The sequence below is a fragment of the Gopherus flavomarginatus genome, chromosome 14, assembly GCF_025201925.1.
Source record: "Gopherus flavomarginatus isolate rGopFla2 chromosome 14, rGopFla2.mat.asm, whole genome shotgun sequence".
Taxonomy (NCBI): Eukaryota; Metazoa; Chordata; order Testudines; family Testudinidae; genus Gopherus; species Gopherus flavomarginatus.
The window spans coordinates 23,198,446-23,217,707 of NC_066630.1; the positions used below are offsets into that span (position 1 = coordinate 23,198,446).

General features: G+C 47.1%; 1 protein-coding gene across 2 annotated transcripts in view; it reads right to left on the reverse strand.

Annotated features, from left to right (window-relative positions):
- The window catches only part of URI1 (URI1 prefoldin like chaperone), a 57,710-nt gene extending 46,261 nt beyond the window's left edge, over positions 1-11,449 (reverse strand). The window contains exon 1 of one of the 2 annotated variants that reach the window (XM_050923087.1): positions 11,125-11,444. In XM_050923087.1, the coding sequence (XP_050779044.1) occupies positions 11,125-11,196 (72 nt within the window). In that variant the 5' untranslated portion in view covers positions 11,197-11,444. Of the gene's footprint in view, positions 1-11,124 lie in introns of both variants that reach the window. The other variant, XM_050923088.1, reaches the window with a different exon arrangement.
- Positions 11,450-19,262: the final 7,813 nt, after the last annotated feature.

Genomic DNA, 19,262 nt, shown 5'->3' on the forward strand with positions numbered 1-19,262 from the left:
AAACCACAAGTTTCTAGTCTAAAACATAGCAAGCACTGATGGAGAAAGATATAATTAAGATTTGCAAAATGGTTTCCCCTTGAGTCCCGTTTTAATCATGTTTACCTCTTCAAAAATATTTCCATTTTTGACATTTCCAAAAACTAGATGACACAAAATGAAATGAAATTATTAAAGCTCTTCAGTCAGTTGGTAGATTTTTTGATTTAATGGAAAGCCAAAAAGCGCTGCTGAAATTTAATGTTCATTGCTTAAATCAAGTTATTGATTAAATATTACATTTCAAAATTATTAATATAGTCTCCGTCCAAAGGTGATTTTTCTTGGCTGGGAGGAGAGATGAGATGGAGTGTAGCAGGGGAGGGATAATTGGAGGAAATTATGATTTTGGCAAGCATAAAAAAAACCCTAATAATAATTCTTAGTTATGTCCACAGCAAAAAAAGTGAAAAACTAAACCTTTACATTTCAACTGTTGTGAAAGAGTACAGGTTTTGTTAAGTCTGAGAAAATGAATTCAAAATTATTAATTACTGGAGGTATGAATCACTTCAGTAACTTCTAAGGTTTTAGCAAAACCCAAAGAAGTCCTCCTTCTTCATGACTTTATCTAGGGAGCAGGAGAAATCACAGACTGTCTGCTCAGTTTGACAGGTAAAAGCGGCTGCCATTCTTTTGCTGGGCCAATTAACATGAGTGAAAATGTAACTAAATTTTTTAAAACTTCAAAAAACTTCAACAGTACTTAGCACAAGTGTAAATAAGGGGGAAAAAATCATGAATCTCACAATTCTATTCTCACTCTGTGAGGCTGTAGAGGTTTCTGCTAGGGAATCCATTTGCAACATTGAGGCTTTAAGTTAAGACAAGATGTACTGAGGGATGACGACTAAGGCTACGATTATTTCACGGAAGTCATGGAATCCAATACTTCCAGAGACCTCTGTGACATTTTCTGCCCCAGGGCTGGAGCTGTCAGCAGGCAGCCCCGCAGCTCTCAGGAGCTACCAGCCCCTAAAGGCAGGTCCCCCAGAGCTCCCAGCCCATGCAGGTGGCAGGGCTCCCTGCAGTGGCCCAGCTGCAGCGAGTGGCAAGGGGACCCCAGATCCCCCATCCACTTTGAGTGCTGGTTTCTCCTCTGACCCCAATTTGTCAGGGATATTTTTAGTAAAAATCATGGACAGGTCACGGGCTTCAGTGAATTTCTGTTTATTGCCTGTGACCTTTCCGTGATTTTTACTAAAAATATCCGTGACAAAATCTGAGCCTTAATGATGACCACAGGTAGAGGGATTATGAAAGGCAAGAAGAACATGAGAATAAGGGCTACAGAATTAAGATTATGCAGTTGCTGAGGAAAATGACGCCCATGTCTCTCATGGGGGTAAAGGTTTTGTTATTTGTTTCACTGTAATTCTGAGGGAACATTTAGGATTTATATCATAAAAGAAATGAATGTGTAAACATCTAAGACATCCTGCACAAACTCTGTATACCAACGGAATAGGAAAGTGCTCCATGGAGGAGGCCTGGGGGTCTTCCATGGAGATAAAGGGCTCAAAGCGTCATCTGTCTGAGTGGCTGTTATGTGAGGAAAGGAGAGGCTGGGCTCACTAGTGTGTTGGATGGACTGCTTTTAAGAAAAACACTAAATGGACTACCGCTCACTACTAGCAGAGAAAAGAGTGGTATAATCTCTTTCCATCTGTGGCATAACATTCAGGAAGTACTGAGTGCACATCTACCAAGTCCTGTGAGTCCCTGCTCTATGAACAGTCATTCAGATTTTCAGGGAGGGGAAATAACAGATACTGAGTCAATGGGGTCTTCAAAATCACATAAGTAAGAAATTCCACGTAACCTGAACAAATGTAACCTCTTCTACACATTAAAATAACACTTGCTGCATTAATTAAAAGGTGTGATAGATACTGTAACTCAGCAGAAACAAACAGAAATTACTCAAAGCTCAGATGTTACTGTAGTGGGCTGTGAAACTGATAAGATTTTGATGCAGGGCTCTGGTCACTCCATCTGGTGACATACTCTGAAAGTGACTACACAGTAGTGACATTCTGAGTTTTGTGAAAGCAATCACACGTTAATCAATCTACAATGGTGAAATGGTGCATTGTAATATATAGGCAGAGCACTTGAAGACTCTGTCCACAACAGGATAAAGCTAAACTGTTCACAAAATAGTTTAATTAGTAGAGTTATACAATTTAACCTGCGTTAAATTAACTTGTTTTCACAAGTCTCTTATAGCATCCACTCTAGCACTCTGGAAACCAATTCAGTTGTGCTACACAACACACAAAATGATGGGACACATAGCTTTGGGCTGAAATATGTGAAAGATTCCTTCCTCCATACTATATTTTGTTATAAAACTTGTTTACATGTTCACTTTCTCAAATAAGAGTGATTATTTTTTAACCTTTTTAAGCATCTGCTAGAATCAGGGTTAATATCTGATGCTATAAAATCAGCAGACATTTAATTCATATTAACAACGGGATAAGTTCCTTTGGAATGTGGGCAAATTTCATGGCTCCATATAGCTATCGATTATTGATCAAAACAAGGAAAGACAGGTGACCAGTTAATGCTAGAAGATCAAGCAGGCTTTATACCTGAGAGCTTCAGCCAACTACTGAATGTGCCCTTTTCTTTATAAACAGCACTTGAGAAAGCAAGGGTATAATCAGGAAATACAGAAAAGCATCTGACAGGGTGGGACTCTGCCTAAATAGAGATTCTGAAGTGGAGAGTTGCAGCGCTCTGGTAGTGGCTTTACAGCGCTGCAACTAACACACCGTTCACACTTGCAAGGCACATCCAGAGCTGTATCTCTCTGGATACAGCGCTGGCTGTACTCTACCTCTGCCTGGGGAATAACGACTGCAGCGCTGGTGATGCAGCGCTGTTCCGCCAGTGTGGCCACCAAAAGCACTGTTATTGGCCTCCAGAGGTATTTGGAAGTATCCCAGAATACCTGTTCAGCTACCCTGCTCATCAGTTGGAACACTACAGCCCTGACCTCAGGTGACCCGCCCTTTAAATGCCCCGAGAATTTTAAAAATCCCCTTCCTGTTTGCTCAGCCAGGTGTGGAGTACAATCAGTGAATCTTTCCAGGTGACCAAGCCTCCACGCGCCAAACGAGCCCCAGCTTGGAGCAATGGCGAGTTGCTGGACCTCATCAGTGTTTGGGGCGAGGAAGCTGTGCAGTCCCAGCTGCGCTCCAGCCACAGGAATTACGATACCTATGGGCAAATATCAAGGGATATGATGGAAAGGGGCCATGACCAGGACACGCTGCAGTGCAGGGTTAAAGTGAAGGAGCTGCGGAGTGCCTATTGCAAAGCCCGTGAGGGAAAACGCTGCTCTGGTGCTGCCCCCATGACCTGCCATTTTTACAAAGAGCTGGACGCGATACTTGGGGGTGACCCCACCGCCAATCCAAGGACCACGACGGACACTTCGGGGGGGGCGGAGGCAGAGGAGGAGGAGGGGAGGGGAAGGAGGAAAGCGAGAGTGAGGGTACTGGGATGGAGGGAGACACCCCAGAGTCCCAGGAAGCATGCAGCCAGGAGCTCTTCTCAAGCCAGGAGGAAGGTAGCCAGTCGCAGCAGCCGGTACTTGGTGAAGGACAAGCAGAGGAGCGGGTTCCCAGTAAGCGGCTTGTATTTTCAGGATGGAAATGTTTCGGGAGAGGAGGGAGGGTTAGGGCTGCATGCATGCATGCCTAGATGTAGAATAGCCCACTGATGTGGTCTATCACGTCGCGGTAATCGGCGTTGGTAATCTCTTCAAAAGTTTCAGCCAGAGTGTGGGCAATGCGCTTGCGCAAGTTTATTGGGAGAGCCACTGCGGTCCTTATCCCAGTCAGGCTAACGCGTCCACGCCACTGTGCCGCGAGGGGTGGGGAGACCACTGCTGCACACAGGCAAGCTGCATAGGGGCCAGGGAGAAATACGCATTGCTGTAGAAGACCCTGCCGCTCTTCCCAGGTGACCCGCAGCAGCGAGATATCTTGCAGGATCAACTCCCGTGGAAAATGTTGGGAGACTGTTCACTGTAGGTGCCCCTGCAGCTGTTTGCTTTCCCCAATGCACAGAAACCCCAGTACAGCCCAGAAGCAATCATTCCCCCTTCCCAGGTGACCCGCAGCAGCGAGATATCTTGCAGGATCAACTCCTGTGGACAATGCTGGGAGACTGTTCAGTGTAGGTGCCCCCTGCAGCTGTTTGCTTTCCCCAACGCACAAAAACCGCAGTACAGCCCAGAAGCAATCAATCAGTCCCCCTTACTCACCATTTCAGGGTTCCTGTGGGTTATGTGCGCTCTCTTTGGCATAGGAAAATTATGCTATTGTGAAGAAGGTAAACTCCTTCACTGTGTGGGAATAACTGTATGAGATATAAACAATGCTGCCTCTGGTTAACTGTTGCCTTTTTTGCCTTTCTACAAGCAACCTTGACTTCTCGGATGCCCATATTATCAACAGCTGAAAGACCCCAAAACCTCCGGAAGAAGCCGTGAAAAAGCAAAGACGACCTGCTGCAAGCAGTTATGGATCACTCTGCCAGAGAGAATCAAAAACTGCAGGACTGGAGGGAAAAGGAAAGCAGGAGCCGCCAGAGAAACGCAGTGGCCAGGAAGAAAAGCACAAAGCAGCTGATAAGCATCCTGGCGCAGCAAGCGGACTCTATCCAGGCGCTCGTAGACATTCAGGCAGAGCACTACCGCGCCGCCCCCACCCCATGCCAAAGCTCTTTCACTTGTGCCCCAATGTCAGCTCAAAATCCCCTTCCCCAGTATCCAGATTCTTACCACCACCACCAGCTGCCTCCAACACCTGTACGTTCACCAACCAGCCCTGAGAACTACGACCCTTGCCCTCTGCACTCAACCCCCATCACCATGCAGTATAGGCATCCTGAAGTGCAGCAGTCATTGCACAGCACTCCAGACATGACATATTCAAAATTGTCACTGTACAGTTCCCCACCACACCCTCCTGCACTTTTAGGTTCCCAAAATGTTGTGTGTCTGTCAATAAAGTTATTTTCTTTTCAATAAAGGAATTCTTGGCTTTGAAAACAGTCTTTATTACTGCAGAAAGTAAAAAGATGCCTTAGCCCAGGAAAGAAACAGGCACTGCAAATCAGCTTAGGAAAAACAAGATTCCTACTAACATTGTAACCACTGCACTTCACTCCCGTGCAAGGCACCAAACATTACTGTTGGTTTTCAGCCTCAAATTCCTCCATCAAGGCATTCCTAATCCTTGAAGCCCTGTGCTGGGCCTCTCTAGTAGCCCTGCTCTCTGGCTGTGCAAATTCAGCCTCCACACATTGAACCTCAGAGGTCCATGCCTGACTGAATGTTTCACCCTTCCCTTCACAAATATTATGGAAGGTACAGCACGCGGATATAACCGCAGAGATGCTGCTTTCCCCCAAGTCTAGCTTCCCATACAGAGATCTCCAGCACCCTTTTAAAAGGCCAAAAGCACACTCCACAGCCATTCGGCACCGGCTCAGCCTGTAGTTGAACCGTTCCTTGCTCCTGTCAAGCTTCCCTGTATATGGTTTCATGAGCCAAGGCATTAACGAGTAAGTGGGGTCTCCAGGGATCACAATGGGCATTTCAACATCCCCTACTGTGATCTTCCGGTCTGGGAAAAAAGTCCCTGCCTGCAGCTTCCTGAACAGGCCAGTGTTCCGAAAGATGCGTGCATCATGCACCCTTCCACGCTGGAGTTGCCAGCTTCCAGACTGCAATAGCCACCCGCTTCTCCACCAGCAGGGCAGCTCTCAATCTCATGTCCTTGCGCCACAAGGTGGGGGCGAGCTCAGCACACAGTCCCATGAACGTGGCTTTTCTCATCTGAAAGTTCTGCAGCCACTGCTCATCATCCCAGACTTCCATGATGATGTGATCCCACCACTCAGTGCTTGTTTCCCGAGCCCAAAAGCGGCATTCCACGGTGCTGAGCATTTCCGTGAATGCCAGCAGCAATTTCGTGTCGTACGCGTCAGGCGACTCGCTATCATCGTCGGACTCCTCATCACTTTGGATCAAAAGGAATAGCTCAACTGCCAAACGTGATGTGCTGGCAAGACTCATCAGCATACTCCTCAGCAGTTAGGCCTCCATTTCCCACAGAAATCACGGTGCACAGAAACTGTTGAGAGTCAAGATGGAGCCAAACGTGGACAGAAAAATAGGGATTCCTGGGATGTGAAGCGATGTGTCACGGGGCGTTGGGACAGGAAGCAGAATGACCCGCACCCTCTGCCTCCTTCCCACAACTCACAGCACCAAAATGGGACGAGGTGCTCTGTGGGATAGCTGCCCATAATGCACCACTACCAATAGAGCTGCAAATGTGGCCACACTGCAGCGCTGGTAGCTGTCAGTGTGGCCACACTGCAGCGCTTTTCCTACACAGCTGTACAAAGACAGCTGTAACTCCCAGCGCTGCACACCTGCAAGTGTAGCCAAGGCCTTAGTTACATAACTGAAGTTGATGCAACTTCAGTCGAGTTATAGCATGCCTACACTATGCTATGTTGACGGGAGACACTCTCCCGCTGACTTACCTTCCGCCTCACAGGGAGGTGGAGTACAGACATCAATGGGAGAACGTTTTGCCATTGACATAACTTCACCAGACCAACAGCAGGGCAGATTTAGCCGGAAGTATAGACAAGCCCACAATTAAAAGGCGTTAAGATTCTGATCAGTTACACTGTTATTCTTCAGAACTGTGGGAACAGCTCTGAAACCATAAAGAATCTTATCAGTTTTGTCCTGCAGATGCTGCTTGAAAAAGACTTGAAAAGAGCAGCAGAGACAGGTTCTGGAGTTATTCATACAGGTAAAGGACAAAACAAAAGCAGTGGTTACAGCTAAGAGACTGGGACACAAGCTATGTACACCACTTTCAACTGTTTTCCTCAACTGTTGAAAAACTGGACATGCGGACAAAACCTTGCGCGTACCATTTGGAGTTAAAGATAACATCACCCTACATCAATTAAATTCATAAGAGAGTAATCTGTCAGGGACATGTAACATACACTGACCAGTAAGTTACAATAACAGGTGCCCTAAAACCTCATGATACTTAGATGTCATGGTAAATTGCAGGAGAGTCACTTTCCCTTCCTACTCTTCCTAAACCAGGAAGAAAAAACAAACGTGAATCAGTGAAACATGAAAATCTTAAAAATTTATTCCTACTAAAACCACCACACTTCCAGACCTCAATGGAGTTTGTTAGATTACCCAAGATTGCATTTGCAGTCAATATGTCCCTCCTGGGTCTAACTGGTTCTGTAAACATCTCCCATTTTGTAACAAATAACTTGTTCAATTCTTCAGCACTTCAACTGTCTGCAAAACTGAGACAAACAGCACAGAACATTCATCTACCTCTTACTTGTTAGTAACCCATGATCCATTAGTCACTGAGAATCACATTTATATATAAACTATTAAATTTAAATTCAGGCTCTAAAGCAGGGGCTCTCAAACTTCATTGCACCACAACTCCCTTCTGACAACAAAAATTACTATACAACTCGGGCGGGGGAGGGGGCGAGACACAATGACCAAACCCACCCAAGCCCCACAGACAGGGAGGCCAAAGCTGAAATCAGAGCCTCACCACCCAGGGCTTCAGCCCCAGGTAGGAGAGCTGTAACCTGAGCCCCACCATCCACAGCTGATGGGTGGACTTCGGCTCTGGGCAGTGGGGCTTGGGCTTTGGCCCTGGGCCCCAGCAAGTCTAAGCCAGCCCTGGCGACCCCATTAAAATGGGCTCGCAACCCACTTTGGGGTCCAAACTCACAGTTTGAGAACCGTTGCTCTAGAGCATGAGATTCTGCCTCTTTAAATATCTGTATTGTACTTCCAACACTTACAAGCAGTGGGCTTAACATAGTATTTCCAGCTAACAGGTACTGTACTTTCACACAATCAGTGATACATGTGCTATATTTTTTTACACTAACACGCAAAACTTTAAGCAGACATGATGCTTTCAGTGATAGCCTTTAGCATGAAAATTACTAGATATTCTTCTATAATTTATCCCCAAGATACACATTCTAAGACATGTTTTTCTACGAAGTACCTTTAGCAGGTATCCTGAAAATTGCTTTTAACGGGTTGGCCTGATTATCACTACAAACTAACAAGATGAAAACCATTCAACAGGCAAATGGCTATTCTAACCAAGAATTAAAATCATTCTCCAACAGAGTTCCTAAACTGGGATGTTGCAGCCCCAAGCAGTTGCCATGAACTTCCTGCTCTTTCTACACTGATAAATAGGTGATGTCCTAGGTAGATGAAAGGGGACTCCTGTTATTGAGAAGACTGAGAATTACTCACTACACTTTAAAAGTCAAAACTCATGCCTAAATCAGTAAAAGAATGCTACACATATCCACTTTAGCAGAGCACAATGCATGCTAAAAACCAATCCTGATTCAAACAAAAATATTTCTATGTCAGCAGGTAATTAATAGTGTATTTCATTATTTCAAAGCCTAAAGGGAAAAAGGACACAATATGGTATAAGCTTCAGTACAGTGGGACTAAAGCTAAATAATTTCTTTTTACTCAACAAAGGTTCAGTCCTAAAAGGGGCATATCTGGATAAACAGTGGGGGGCGGGGGGTGTGCATTTGTGTATCAGAATGGGAGTCAAAACTGGGTGAAAATAAAAATATATCAATTATATATTTTTTTAAAGTGAGAAATTTTCAAGTTATTTGACAAATATTATTTGACCACTTCTTTTGAGAATATATACAGAAAATGTTGTAGGGTATTAGAACACAGGCTGTGAAAGATATTTATACGATGATTACTAGATTAACAAAAGCATTGTGCAAAATTTTATAGCAATAACATCTAATTTCAAGATTGCCTCCAAGTGGAGTTTGCTCAAATATATGAAAACTATGAATATCTGAAAAGGAGGGTGATGGTAGAAATAAAATGGTCTCCTCAACCTTAAAATGTAATATTTTCATAAACAAAAACATTATTGTAATGCAATTATATACAGCTTCCAATTCTCTATTCCAGAGTGGCAGAGTCCACTATCTCTTCATCCTGACACTCCACTGTAACTAAGATATTCAGCTCCTCAGGATCATTTCATAATGAAGCTGAAGGGTTCAAATATTTTTAGCCAATGTGCAGAAATTATGTAAAGTTTCCTTATGATAAAATATAATTTTGGTACAGCAGGCTAACTGAGGCTTAATTAATGGCCTCTTGGGTATCTTTTCCACTGGAGCAGATCTGTTTGAGAACAATCTTGAACTTGCTTACTGAAGGGCCTTGCCTTGAACTGGGAATAATTCCACATGCTCCTGACAGACATGCACTTACACTCCATGACCAATTGAGACTAAAGCACCACAGAAGCGTAATTCTCCATCACAGTCAACTAGCCAGGAAAGTAACTGGACTGTGGAGAAGGGGAACAGTTTACTATCATCTGATGTTCTTATAAAAAGAGACCATTCAGAGTACTCCACTAGATTATTCTAATTTTCATCCGTGTTAATAACCCATCAATGTAGGTAGATCTTTTGGTAATTATGTGGGTCTTTTCCTCCAAAGCCAGATATCTTGTTCATACATAGTATTCCAGAAGATGCTCATATGTCTGCATTACTTAGGCTCCTTACCCTCAGCTAAAATGATGTTGGTGGAAGCACCATACAGTAAAGAGTTTTCTTTTATACCTCATGGATGCATACACAATTTTTAACCTTATGAAGAGACCAAGAGGACAACTGAAAAGGTGTGCAGTTTATTTGCATGAAATACTCATGCTGATGGTGTGCTAAATATGGCTCTGATCATGCAATTAATTTCATGTAGGTAGACACCTGTATCTACGCACAGCTAATTGCAGGATAGGGGCCTATCACCCAAAAATCACATCAATCACCTAGTAAGTGGATATGACTAATCTTAAGACCGAGAGATCTCCAGTTTTGCACTAAACCCATATATAATATGGAGTAAGAGAAAGCATGCAGTATTCTAAGGCAGGAAACTTTTTTAGCTTGACTATTTAAAATACAACTCTAAAGTAATCAATCTTTAAAAGAAGGTTCATGACTGATTAGTCACTAATGCCCTGCCTAGGCAAGTTGGTTCACATGGACAGAGACCCTATGGCCCACATAAAGCTCCACTGACTTCAGTGGGACTCTGTGTGGCCCAACTTGCAGACCTAAAAGCATAATCACCTTTCCTATTAAAAAAGCATCTGAGAGAATAATAATTTGAAAAACTGGTCCTATTATGCATGTACATTTACACCCTGACATAAACCTTAAGGATGTTTGTTACACATTAAGCAAGTATTTACACAACAGATTGCAATGACCCCTAGGGAGCCCCACATGGTGCATCAGTAAACATATGGGTATCTTCCAACTTTTCTAAAAGGTATGCTTTGAATTCAAAAGGAAGGATGGTATTTGAGTAACATGGCTGCGACACAGGGCCAGAAACCAGGACACTAAGCTTTAGGGCTGACAGATCATCTTTAACTTGGTCTACTGGGTTCCCCCCCTTTCGGCAGAGCTAGCACATTGACATGGTTCTTTTCAGCTCCACTCCGTGAGCTGGGACAGGGTCCGTTTCTGAAGCAGCCCTGTGTTAAGGCACCCACAGGCCTCTACCCTGGGGCCAGAACCGGCTTTGGGGCTCACCCTTCCCCACCCCCGCCCTGGTGTTGCTAGGGGGCAGATGACGTCAGTGGCACTACTGGGGGCGGGGGCGCGCCCATGCTCCAGCCCTGGGCTGCCTGGGGCCGGGCTCCGGCCTGCGGCGACTCCACACGCTCAGCGGGCAGCTGAGCCCGGCCACGCGGGCGACCTCCCCCAGCCCCGCGGTGCCAGACGCGCCGGGGCGAAGCGCTCCCCGCAGGCGCGAACAACCGTTACAGGCCTCACAGCCTGGGCCTCCCCGGGCCCCTGCCCCGTTTTCCCCCAGCCGGGCCCGGCGCTCCGGGCTCCCTTCCGTGCCTCGCTGCGGAGCGGCCCAGGCCCCCGGCGCGGCTGCTCGGCCTTTACCTTTCCCTGCTCCTGCCGCAGGCGGCCCACCTGGGCGGCGCTGAGCGGCGAGGCTGTGCCGGGGGCCTGCATGGCGCGGGCCGGGGCCGGGGCCGGGGCCGGGCCGCTCTCCTCAGCAGGGCGAATGAGTCCTATAGAAATGTTTGTGCAGCGTGAAGCGCCGGCTCCGGAGCCGCATCCACGCGGGGACCGCCGCCGCCTGGGCCCGGGGAGCCGCTGCAGGGGGAAGCATCTCACACTCGCATTCTGGGCCGCGCCGCCGCCTGCACCCGGGACCAGCTGCGCCGAGGGGCCGCGGAGCACGAGCAGCCCGAGCCCAACCGCTGCCGCGCCGCCTCCTCCCGCTGCCTGCTGCACTCTGGGTAGCCAGCCACAGCGCCCGCCGCAGGCTCCGCGCCGAGCGAGCGAGCGAGCGAGCGGAAAGGCGGATGGTGCCCACCCCCTGCGCACCTAGCCCCTGGACCCATCACCATGGACCCACACAGCCCCTGCCTCCTGGAGCCCATCGCATGGGACCACACAGCCCCTAACCCCTGCACCCCAGCTCCTAAAGGACCCAGTCCCTGGACCCCGTCGCCATGGGACCACACAGCCCCTGTCCCCTGCACCCCAGCTCTTAAAGGATCCAGTCCCTGGACCCCATCGCATGGGACCACACAGCCCCTGCACCCCAGCTCCTAAAGGATCCAGTCCCTGGACCCCATCGCATGGGATCACACAGCCCCTACCCCCTGGACCCCAGCTCCTAAAGGACCCAGTCCCTGGACCCCATCGCATGGGACCACACAGCCCCTACCCCCTGGACCCCAGCTCCTAAAGGACCCAGTCCCTGGACCCCATCGCATGAGACCACACAGCCCCTGTCCCCTGTACCCCAGCTCCTAAAGGACCCAGTCCCTGGACCCCGTCGCCATGGGACCACACAGCCCCTGGACCCCAGCTCCTAAAGGATCCAGTCCCTGGACCCCGTCGCTATGGGACCACACAGCCCCTGTCCCCTGCACCCCAGCTCTTAAAGGATCCAGTCCCTGGACCCCATCGCCATAGGACCACACAGCCCCTGGACCCCAGCTCCTAAAGGACCCAGTCCCTGGACCCCATCGCATGGGATCACACAGCCCCTACCCCCTGGACCCCAGCTCCTAAAGGACCCAGTCCCTGGACCCCATCGCATGGGACCACACAGCCCCTAACCCCTGGACCCCAGCTCCTAAAGGACCCAGTCCCTGGACCCCATCGCATGGGACCACACAGCCCCTGTCCCCTGCACCCCAGCTCCTAAAGGACCCAGTCCCTGGACCCCATCGCATGGGACCACACAGCCCCTGTCCCCTGGACCCCAGCTCCTAAAGGACCCAGTCCCTGGACTCCATCGCCATGGGACCACACAGCCCCTGTCCCCTGCACCGCAGCTCCTAAAGGACCCAATCCCTGGACCCCATCGCTTGGGATCACACAGCCCCTAACCCCTGGACCCCAGCTCCTAAAGGACCCAGTCCCTGGACCCCATCACATGGGATCACACAGCCCCTAACCCCTGGACCCCAGCTCCTAAAGGACCCAGTCCCTGGACTCCATCGCCATAGGACCACACAGCCCCTACCCCCTGGACACCAGCTCCTAGAGGACCCAGTCCCTGGACCCCATCGCATGGGATCACACAGCCCCTAACCCCTGGACTCCAGCTCCTAAAGGACCCAGTCCCTGGACCCCATCGCCATAGGACCACACAGCCCCTGCCCCCTGGATCCCAGCTCCCAAAGCACCCAGCCCCTGGATCCCATCACCATGGGACCACACAGCCCCTGCCCCCTGGGTCCCATCGCCAGGGGACCACACAGCACCCATTCCCTCGATCCCAGCTGCTGGAGCACACAGCCCCTGGATCCCATTGCCATGGGATCACACAGCACCCGGTCCCTGGATCCCACCTCCCAAAGCACACAGCTTTGGATCCCATTGCCATGGGATCACACAGCCACTGGAATCCATAGCCATCAGATCACAAAGCATAGAGCCACTTGAACCAAGCTCCCAAAGCACAAAGACAATGGATCCCATAGTCATGGGCTCCCAAAGCTCAGAGCTACTGGAGCTGAACGCCCAAATTAATTAGCCAATTAATCACATCGCCATCAGGTCACAACTCACATGGACCCTACATCGTATAGCCATGGGACCACAAAGCATTGAGACACTAGCTCCAATTGCCATTACAGCACAGAGCCACAATCCCATAGGTCTCAGATCACAAATCCCAGATCCACTGGATTCCATGGCCATCAAATCCCTCAGCACAGACTCACTTGCTTCCATAACCATCAGATCACAAAGCACAGACCAATTGGATTCAACACTCAGATTCAAAATGCCTCACTGTATTTCAGGCCCATTAGATGTCAGAATACAGAACCATCAGAACCTACTGCCTCTGAGAGCCATCAGAGTCAAAGTCTCAGGCCCCAAACACAGAATCACTAGATCCTATACCTGCAGCATCCCAAATTACAGATCCATTAGATACCAGAACACAGACCCAATAGGGTTCAAATCTTACAACCTGTAAGATTATAGATCACAAACCCACTTGATCCTACATTGCCAACAGCCCAAATAATGACTATTTGGGCTCCAGGCTTCTGGATTCTACATCAGAAACTTGCTTTGTGGATATAGACAAATGGGGGCTTGCAAGGGCTTTAGCCCCCTTTCCCCAACAGACAAATTTAGGGATTTCATTAATAAAGGAGACACTGACTTGGGAACAGTGATTCATTTATCTCACTTTGTTAAAAATGAATAACTTTAGTCCAGGAGCAGAACCAGGGTTTTTGGCGCCCTAGGCGGGGGTCCTCCGCACTTCCAGTCATTGGCGGCAATTCTGTGCCGGGGGGGTTCCTTCCGCACTCCCGGTCTTCGGGGCACTTCGGTGGCGGGTCCAAGAGCGAGTGAAGGACCCGCTGCAGAATTGCTGACAACGACTCAGAGCGCGGAAGGACCCCCCGCTGCCGAATTGCTGCTGAGTGCGGCAAAATGCCGCCCTCCCAAATCCTGGCTCCCTAGGCGACCACCTAGGTCACCTAAATGGAAGCGCCGGCCCTGCTTTAGTCACAATACAAAACTATTCACTGAAGCAATATTCAACAACTATTACTTTATTATTTTTTAGCCTGCCTGCCCCACCACCTAAAAAAAGTTGTCTACACCACTACACTGGATTCATAATAGATGTTCTAGTAATAGAAAAATAAGAATCTAGTTTTGTTAATTTCAGATCCACAGTATCCTGGTATAGTGCAAATTGGAAAAACCCCTTATACTACACTATAGATTAATTAGATCCCAGATCAGAGACTCATTAGATCAGTTATTCTACATGTTTTTCATTCTGCTGTTCACTTTTTAAGCAAAATATTGATTAATGGGCCCAATTCTTTCTAATGCCCAAATCTACACTTTGGCTCTTAAACATTGCATTGTATGGACCACCAGGAAGGGCTCTTGCAGATCACAGTTTGAGGAACACTGCATTACATTATTCACTCCAGTCCCTTAAACAACCCCTACAGGTTTCTTTAGTTTCTTATCCCCCATCCTGCCCTCTCTTTCTCAGTCTCTCTATATCATGCATAGACATATGCACATACAGCTTTTGCACTTAATTATTGTAAAAGACAAAACAGCGTGTGTCTAAAGAGACTTGAGGGATTTTGATATAATAATACTATCTTCCATGTATATATTGTAATGTGTGTTTTATCCTATCTGTGGACAGTGCTTTACACCAGGTATATCATGCTCAACACCACCAACAAAATCAGAATTCCTACCCTAAAGAGTACACAATTGCAAGGCAAAATCTTGGCCCCACTGAATTCAGTGGGAGTTTTGGCACTGACATGAATGGGGCCCAAATTTTAACCTCTGTAAATTTACAAAAAAAAAAAAGAAGTGTGGCTATTATGGCCCAAAGCAGCACAACACATTTTGCAAATCCACTGGGATCATTTAATCCACCACTGAAACAAAGTCACCTGTTGCTAATAGGATGAGGTGTCAGTTCAGCAGCCCACAGTAGCACTACACAGCAGTTGAAGAATAGTGTAACCATTTATCTGAAATGGAATTTGGCCAAAACACCGGGATTAACCCCCACCCTTATTTTTATTGTAATCTCACATTCTGTGCTATACACGCTCCATAGCTTGAGGACTGAATAACATAGCTACATGCTTTTTCAATTTTAATGCTTGGGATGGTCTTAAGTTAGACTATTAATGTATTTTTAACATTTTTAAAAATTCATTTTTCTTGCTATTTTATTTTTCTAACATGCATATTTTGTAGTGCATTCTGGAGCCAGCACAGCTCTTTTATTCATTTTTACATTGTTTAGCTTTTCCAGACATTCTGTAGTGTTTGTTCCATATTACGTATCCTACAGTGTTTCATTTGCCTTTTTTAAATTAGAGAATTATTTAGTAAGATTTTTAAATAGACATCCATAGTATATCAATAATACTAAAAGCCACGGCTTCATTTGCAAGGATAAAATCATGAGGGCTATCCTATACCTTGCTCAGGGAACCAGTGAGTAAAAGGGCATGATCTTCATTATTTTACAAGCCGATGACAAAGTGCTTTCATCGCAATTTTTTTCCCCCTTAGGCTCAGTTGCTGACTCCCCTTTTGCCGTTTCTTTTTTGTAGTGGGCGTCAACCGGCCCTAGCTTCTTGATCATCTTCTAATTCTGAACCACAGTCAAGCCAACCATTTGCATCACTTCCATTTCTGCCCCTTTTCCCTTCCCAAAAGTCTTCTTGTTCCTCTCAGATGCTGTCACGCAGTGTGATGCAGTAGGGACTGTCTGTGTGGGGAGTGGGAGAGCAGGGGAGGACTTTAGGGGATGGACGATGCCAGGGCCTGTAACCTGAGCTAGGTAAGGGAGGGGAAAGGTCAACACCTTTGCCCGGGAAGGGGACAAAGGAAGGGAGTGGCAGGAGGGAAGCAGTTTGAGTTTGGGCTTGGGGCTGGATGGGCGGAATTCAGGGTATCCTAGCTAGGATCCAAGCACCCTGAAAGCCCAGAAGGACTCGGTGGAGGGGTCCTGACTGTGCCTGCAAGCCCTGCTGTAACCTGTGTTCCTGTTGTCCAATAAACCTTCTGTTTTACTGGCTGGCTGAGAGTCACTGTGGGTCCTAGGAAGAGAGGTGCAGGACTGGACTCCCCACACTCCGTGACACACAGGAAGGAAGTTTGCAAACATCACGAGAGCTTCACAAGAAGGGAGCTAACTTTAGATATCCCACCAAGCAACAATTTTCAGGAATGTGTTCCATTACTATGTTTGGTTGGTAGGTTTGGTTTTAATTTTAGTTTGTTTACAGTGCGTTTTTATTGTGTTTTATTTAGATTGCTGAAGTGTCCAACACGTGCTAGGCCCTGGGTTCTTAACCTGGGGCTTGCAATCACTTTTTCTCTTTTTTTTTTTTTTATGTGTAGATGAGAAGAGGGTCCAAACTTGTTTCTGTTGTTACATGAGGTTGTCATAAACAGATAGCTAAGGGTTAATGTCTCTTTCACCTGAAGCACCTGACCAGAGGACCAATCAGGAAACCGGATTTTTTCAACTTTGGGTGGAGGGATTTGAGTGTCTTTGTCTTTGTTTTCTGGCTGCCTGCTTGCTCTGAGCTTTGGAGAAGTAGTTCTACTTTCTAGTCTTCTGTTTCTAAGTGTAAGGACAAAGAGATCAGATAGTAAGTTCTATGGTTTCTTTTCTTTGGTATTTGCATAAATATAAGTGCTGGAGTGCTTTGATTTGTATTCTTTTGGAATAAGGCTGTTTATTCAATATTCTTTTAAGCAATTGACCCTGTGTTGTATCATCTTAATACAGAGAGAACATTTGTACTTATTTTTCTTTTTTTTTCTTTTTATATAAAGCTTTCTTTTAAGACCTGTTGGAGTTTTTCTTTACTTCAGGGAAATTGAGTCTGTACTCACCAGGGAATTGGTGGGAGGAAGAAATCAAGGGGAGATCTGTGTGTTGGATTGCTAGCCTGATGTTGCATTCCCTCTGGGGGAATAGGAAAGTACTTTTGTTTCCAGGATTGGGAACAGAGAGGGAGATTCACTCTGTTTGGATTCACAGAGCTTGTGTCTGTGTATCTCTCCAGGAGCACCTGGAGGGGGGAAGGGAAAAAGGATTATTTCCCTTTGTTGTGAGACTCAAGGGATTTGGGTCTTGGGGTCCCCAGGGAAGGTTTTTCAGAGGGACCAGAGTGCCCCAAAACACTCTAATTTTTTGGGTGGTGGCAGCAGGTACCAGGTCCAAGCTGGTAACTAAGCTTGGAGGTTTTCATGCTAACCCCCATATTTTGGACGCTAAGGTCCAAATCTGGGACTAAGGTTATTACATGGCGGCAGCTGGTGGGAGATAGACAGAATCCAGAAGCCAGTAGAAATATTGTATTTTTCTTTTCTCTGCTAAGGGCTTTTTAGCAGAGAGAAGCAGTTGGTTTTAAAAGGGAACCAGAGAGAATTTTTTTTCTGCTCTCTCTCGCAGTTTGTGGCTTGCATGTTAAGGGTCTTTTGTCATGCAATAGCCCTCCCATTAGGAGGCAAGTAACAGCACTTATATGCATGCAAATAAAGTGGTTTTTCTGGTTTCCCTTCATTGAACATTAGCTAGAAAGAGAAAAGGAAAATTAGCTAAAGGCACTGTTGCTAGGCAGACTTCAGGAGGCAACAGAGAACCTGCAGTTCAGAAGATAAACACCGGAGGGCACCCCAACACAAGAAAACAGGAACCATGACTTCTAAGGCAAAAATTGACGCCGAAGAACAAATCAAAGAAGCTGAACACAGGCGACAACTGGAAATAAAACAAAAAGAGATGGAGATGAAAGAAAGAGAAGAACAGATCAAAGAGGCAGCCTACCAAAGAGAACAGGCAGCCAAAGAGGCAGCCAAGGAGGCAGCACACAAAAGAAAACTAGAAGAAGAAGAGGTGGCCTACCGAAGGAAACAAGCAGAAGAAGAGTTGGCCCACAGAAGGAAGCAAGAAGAAGAAGAGGTGGCCTACCGAAGGAAACAAGCAGAAGAAGAGTCGGCCCACCACCGAGAAATGGAAAAACAACAAAAAGAGAATGAAGAGAAGGAAAAACAGAGAAAACATGAACTGGAGTTGGCAAAAGCTGGGCTGCCTGTGCCAGCCAACCCTAACAACCCGGCGCCAAATATTGCTCCACAGCCCAGGAAATTTCCCACCTACAAGGCAGGTGATGACACCGAGGCCTTCTTGGAAAATTTTGAAAGAGCCTGTCTTGGGTACAGCATTCCCGAAGACCAGTACATGGTAGAATTGAGGTCACAGCTCAGTGGACCTTTAGCAGAGGTGGCAGCTGAAATGCCTAAGCACCAAATGAATGACTATAAACTTTTTCTAACCAAGGCCAGATACAGGATGGGGATAACCCCAGATCATGCCCGTCGGCGCTTCAGAACCCAAAAGTGGAAACCAGAGGTGTCATTTCCCAAACACGCCTACTACATTGCAAAAAACTATGAGGCCTGGCTAACAGGAAACAACATTCAAACCTTGAAAGAACTGAACCTCCTCATACAAATGGAGCAGTTCTTGGATGGTGTTCCTGAAGACATCACGCGGTACATACAAGATGGAAACCCCAAGAATATCGCTGAGGCGGGGGAGATTGGAGCCAAATGGATGGAACTGGCAGAAAGCAAGAAAGCTACTGTCAAGGGGAACGATTACCCCAGGGGGCACACAGACCATAAACCCTACAACCGAGGACAGCCAAAGACCCCACATACCACCCAAGTAAAGCCACAGATACCCTACCCTTCAACCTCACCAGTCTCCAGTAACTCACCTCGGCCCAGTGACCCATCAGATGGAAGATGCTTTAAGTGTAATGAACTGGGACATATCAAGGCCAAGTGTCCCAAGAACACCATGCGAGTGCAATTCATTACACCACCATCACACCAAAGATCCCCAGGCCCAGATGCCTCGCAAATACCCTTGGAGCGAAGGGAAAATTTGAGAGTGGGCGGAAAGAAGGTTACTGCGTGGAGAGACACGGGGGCACAAGTGTCAGCTATCCACCAATCCT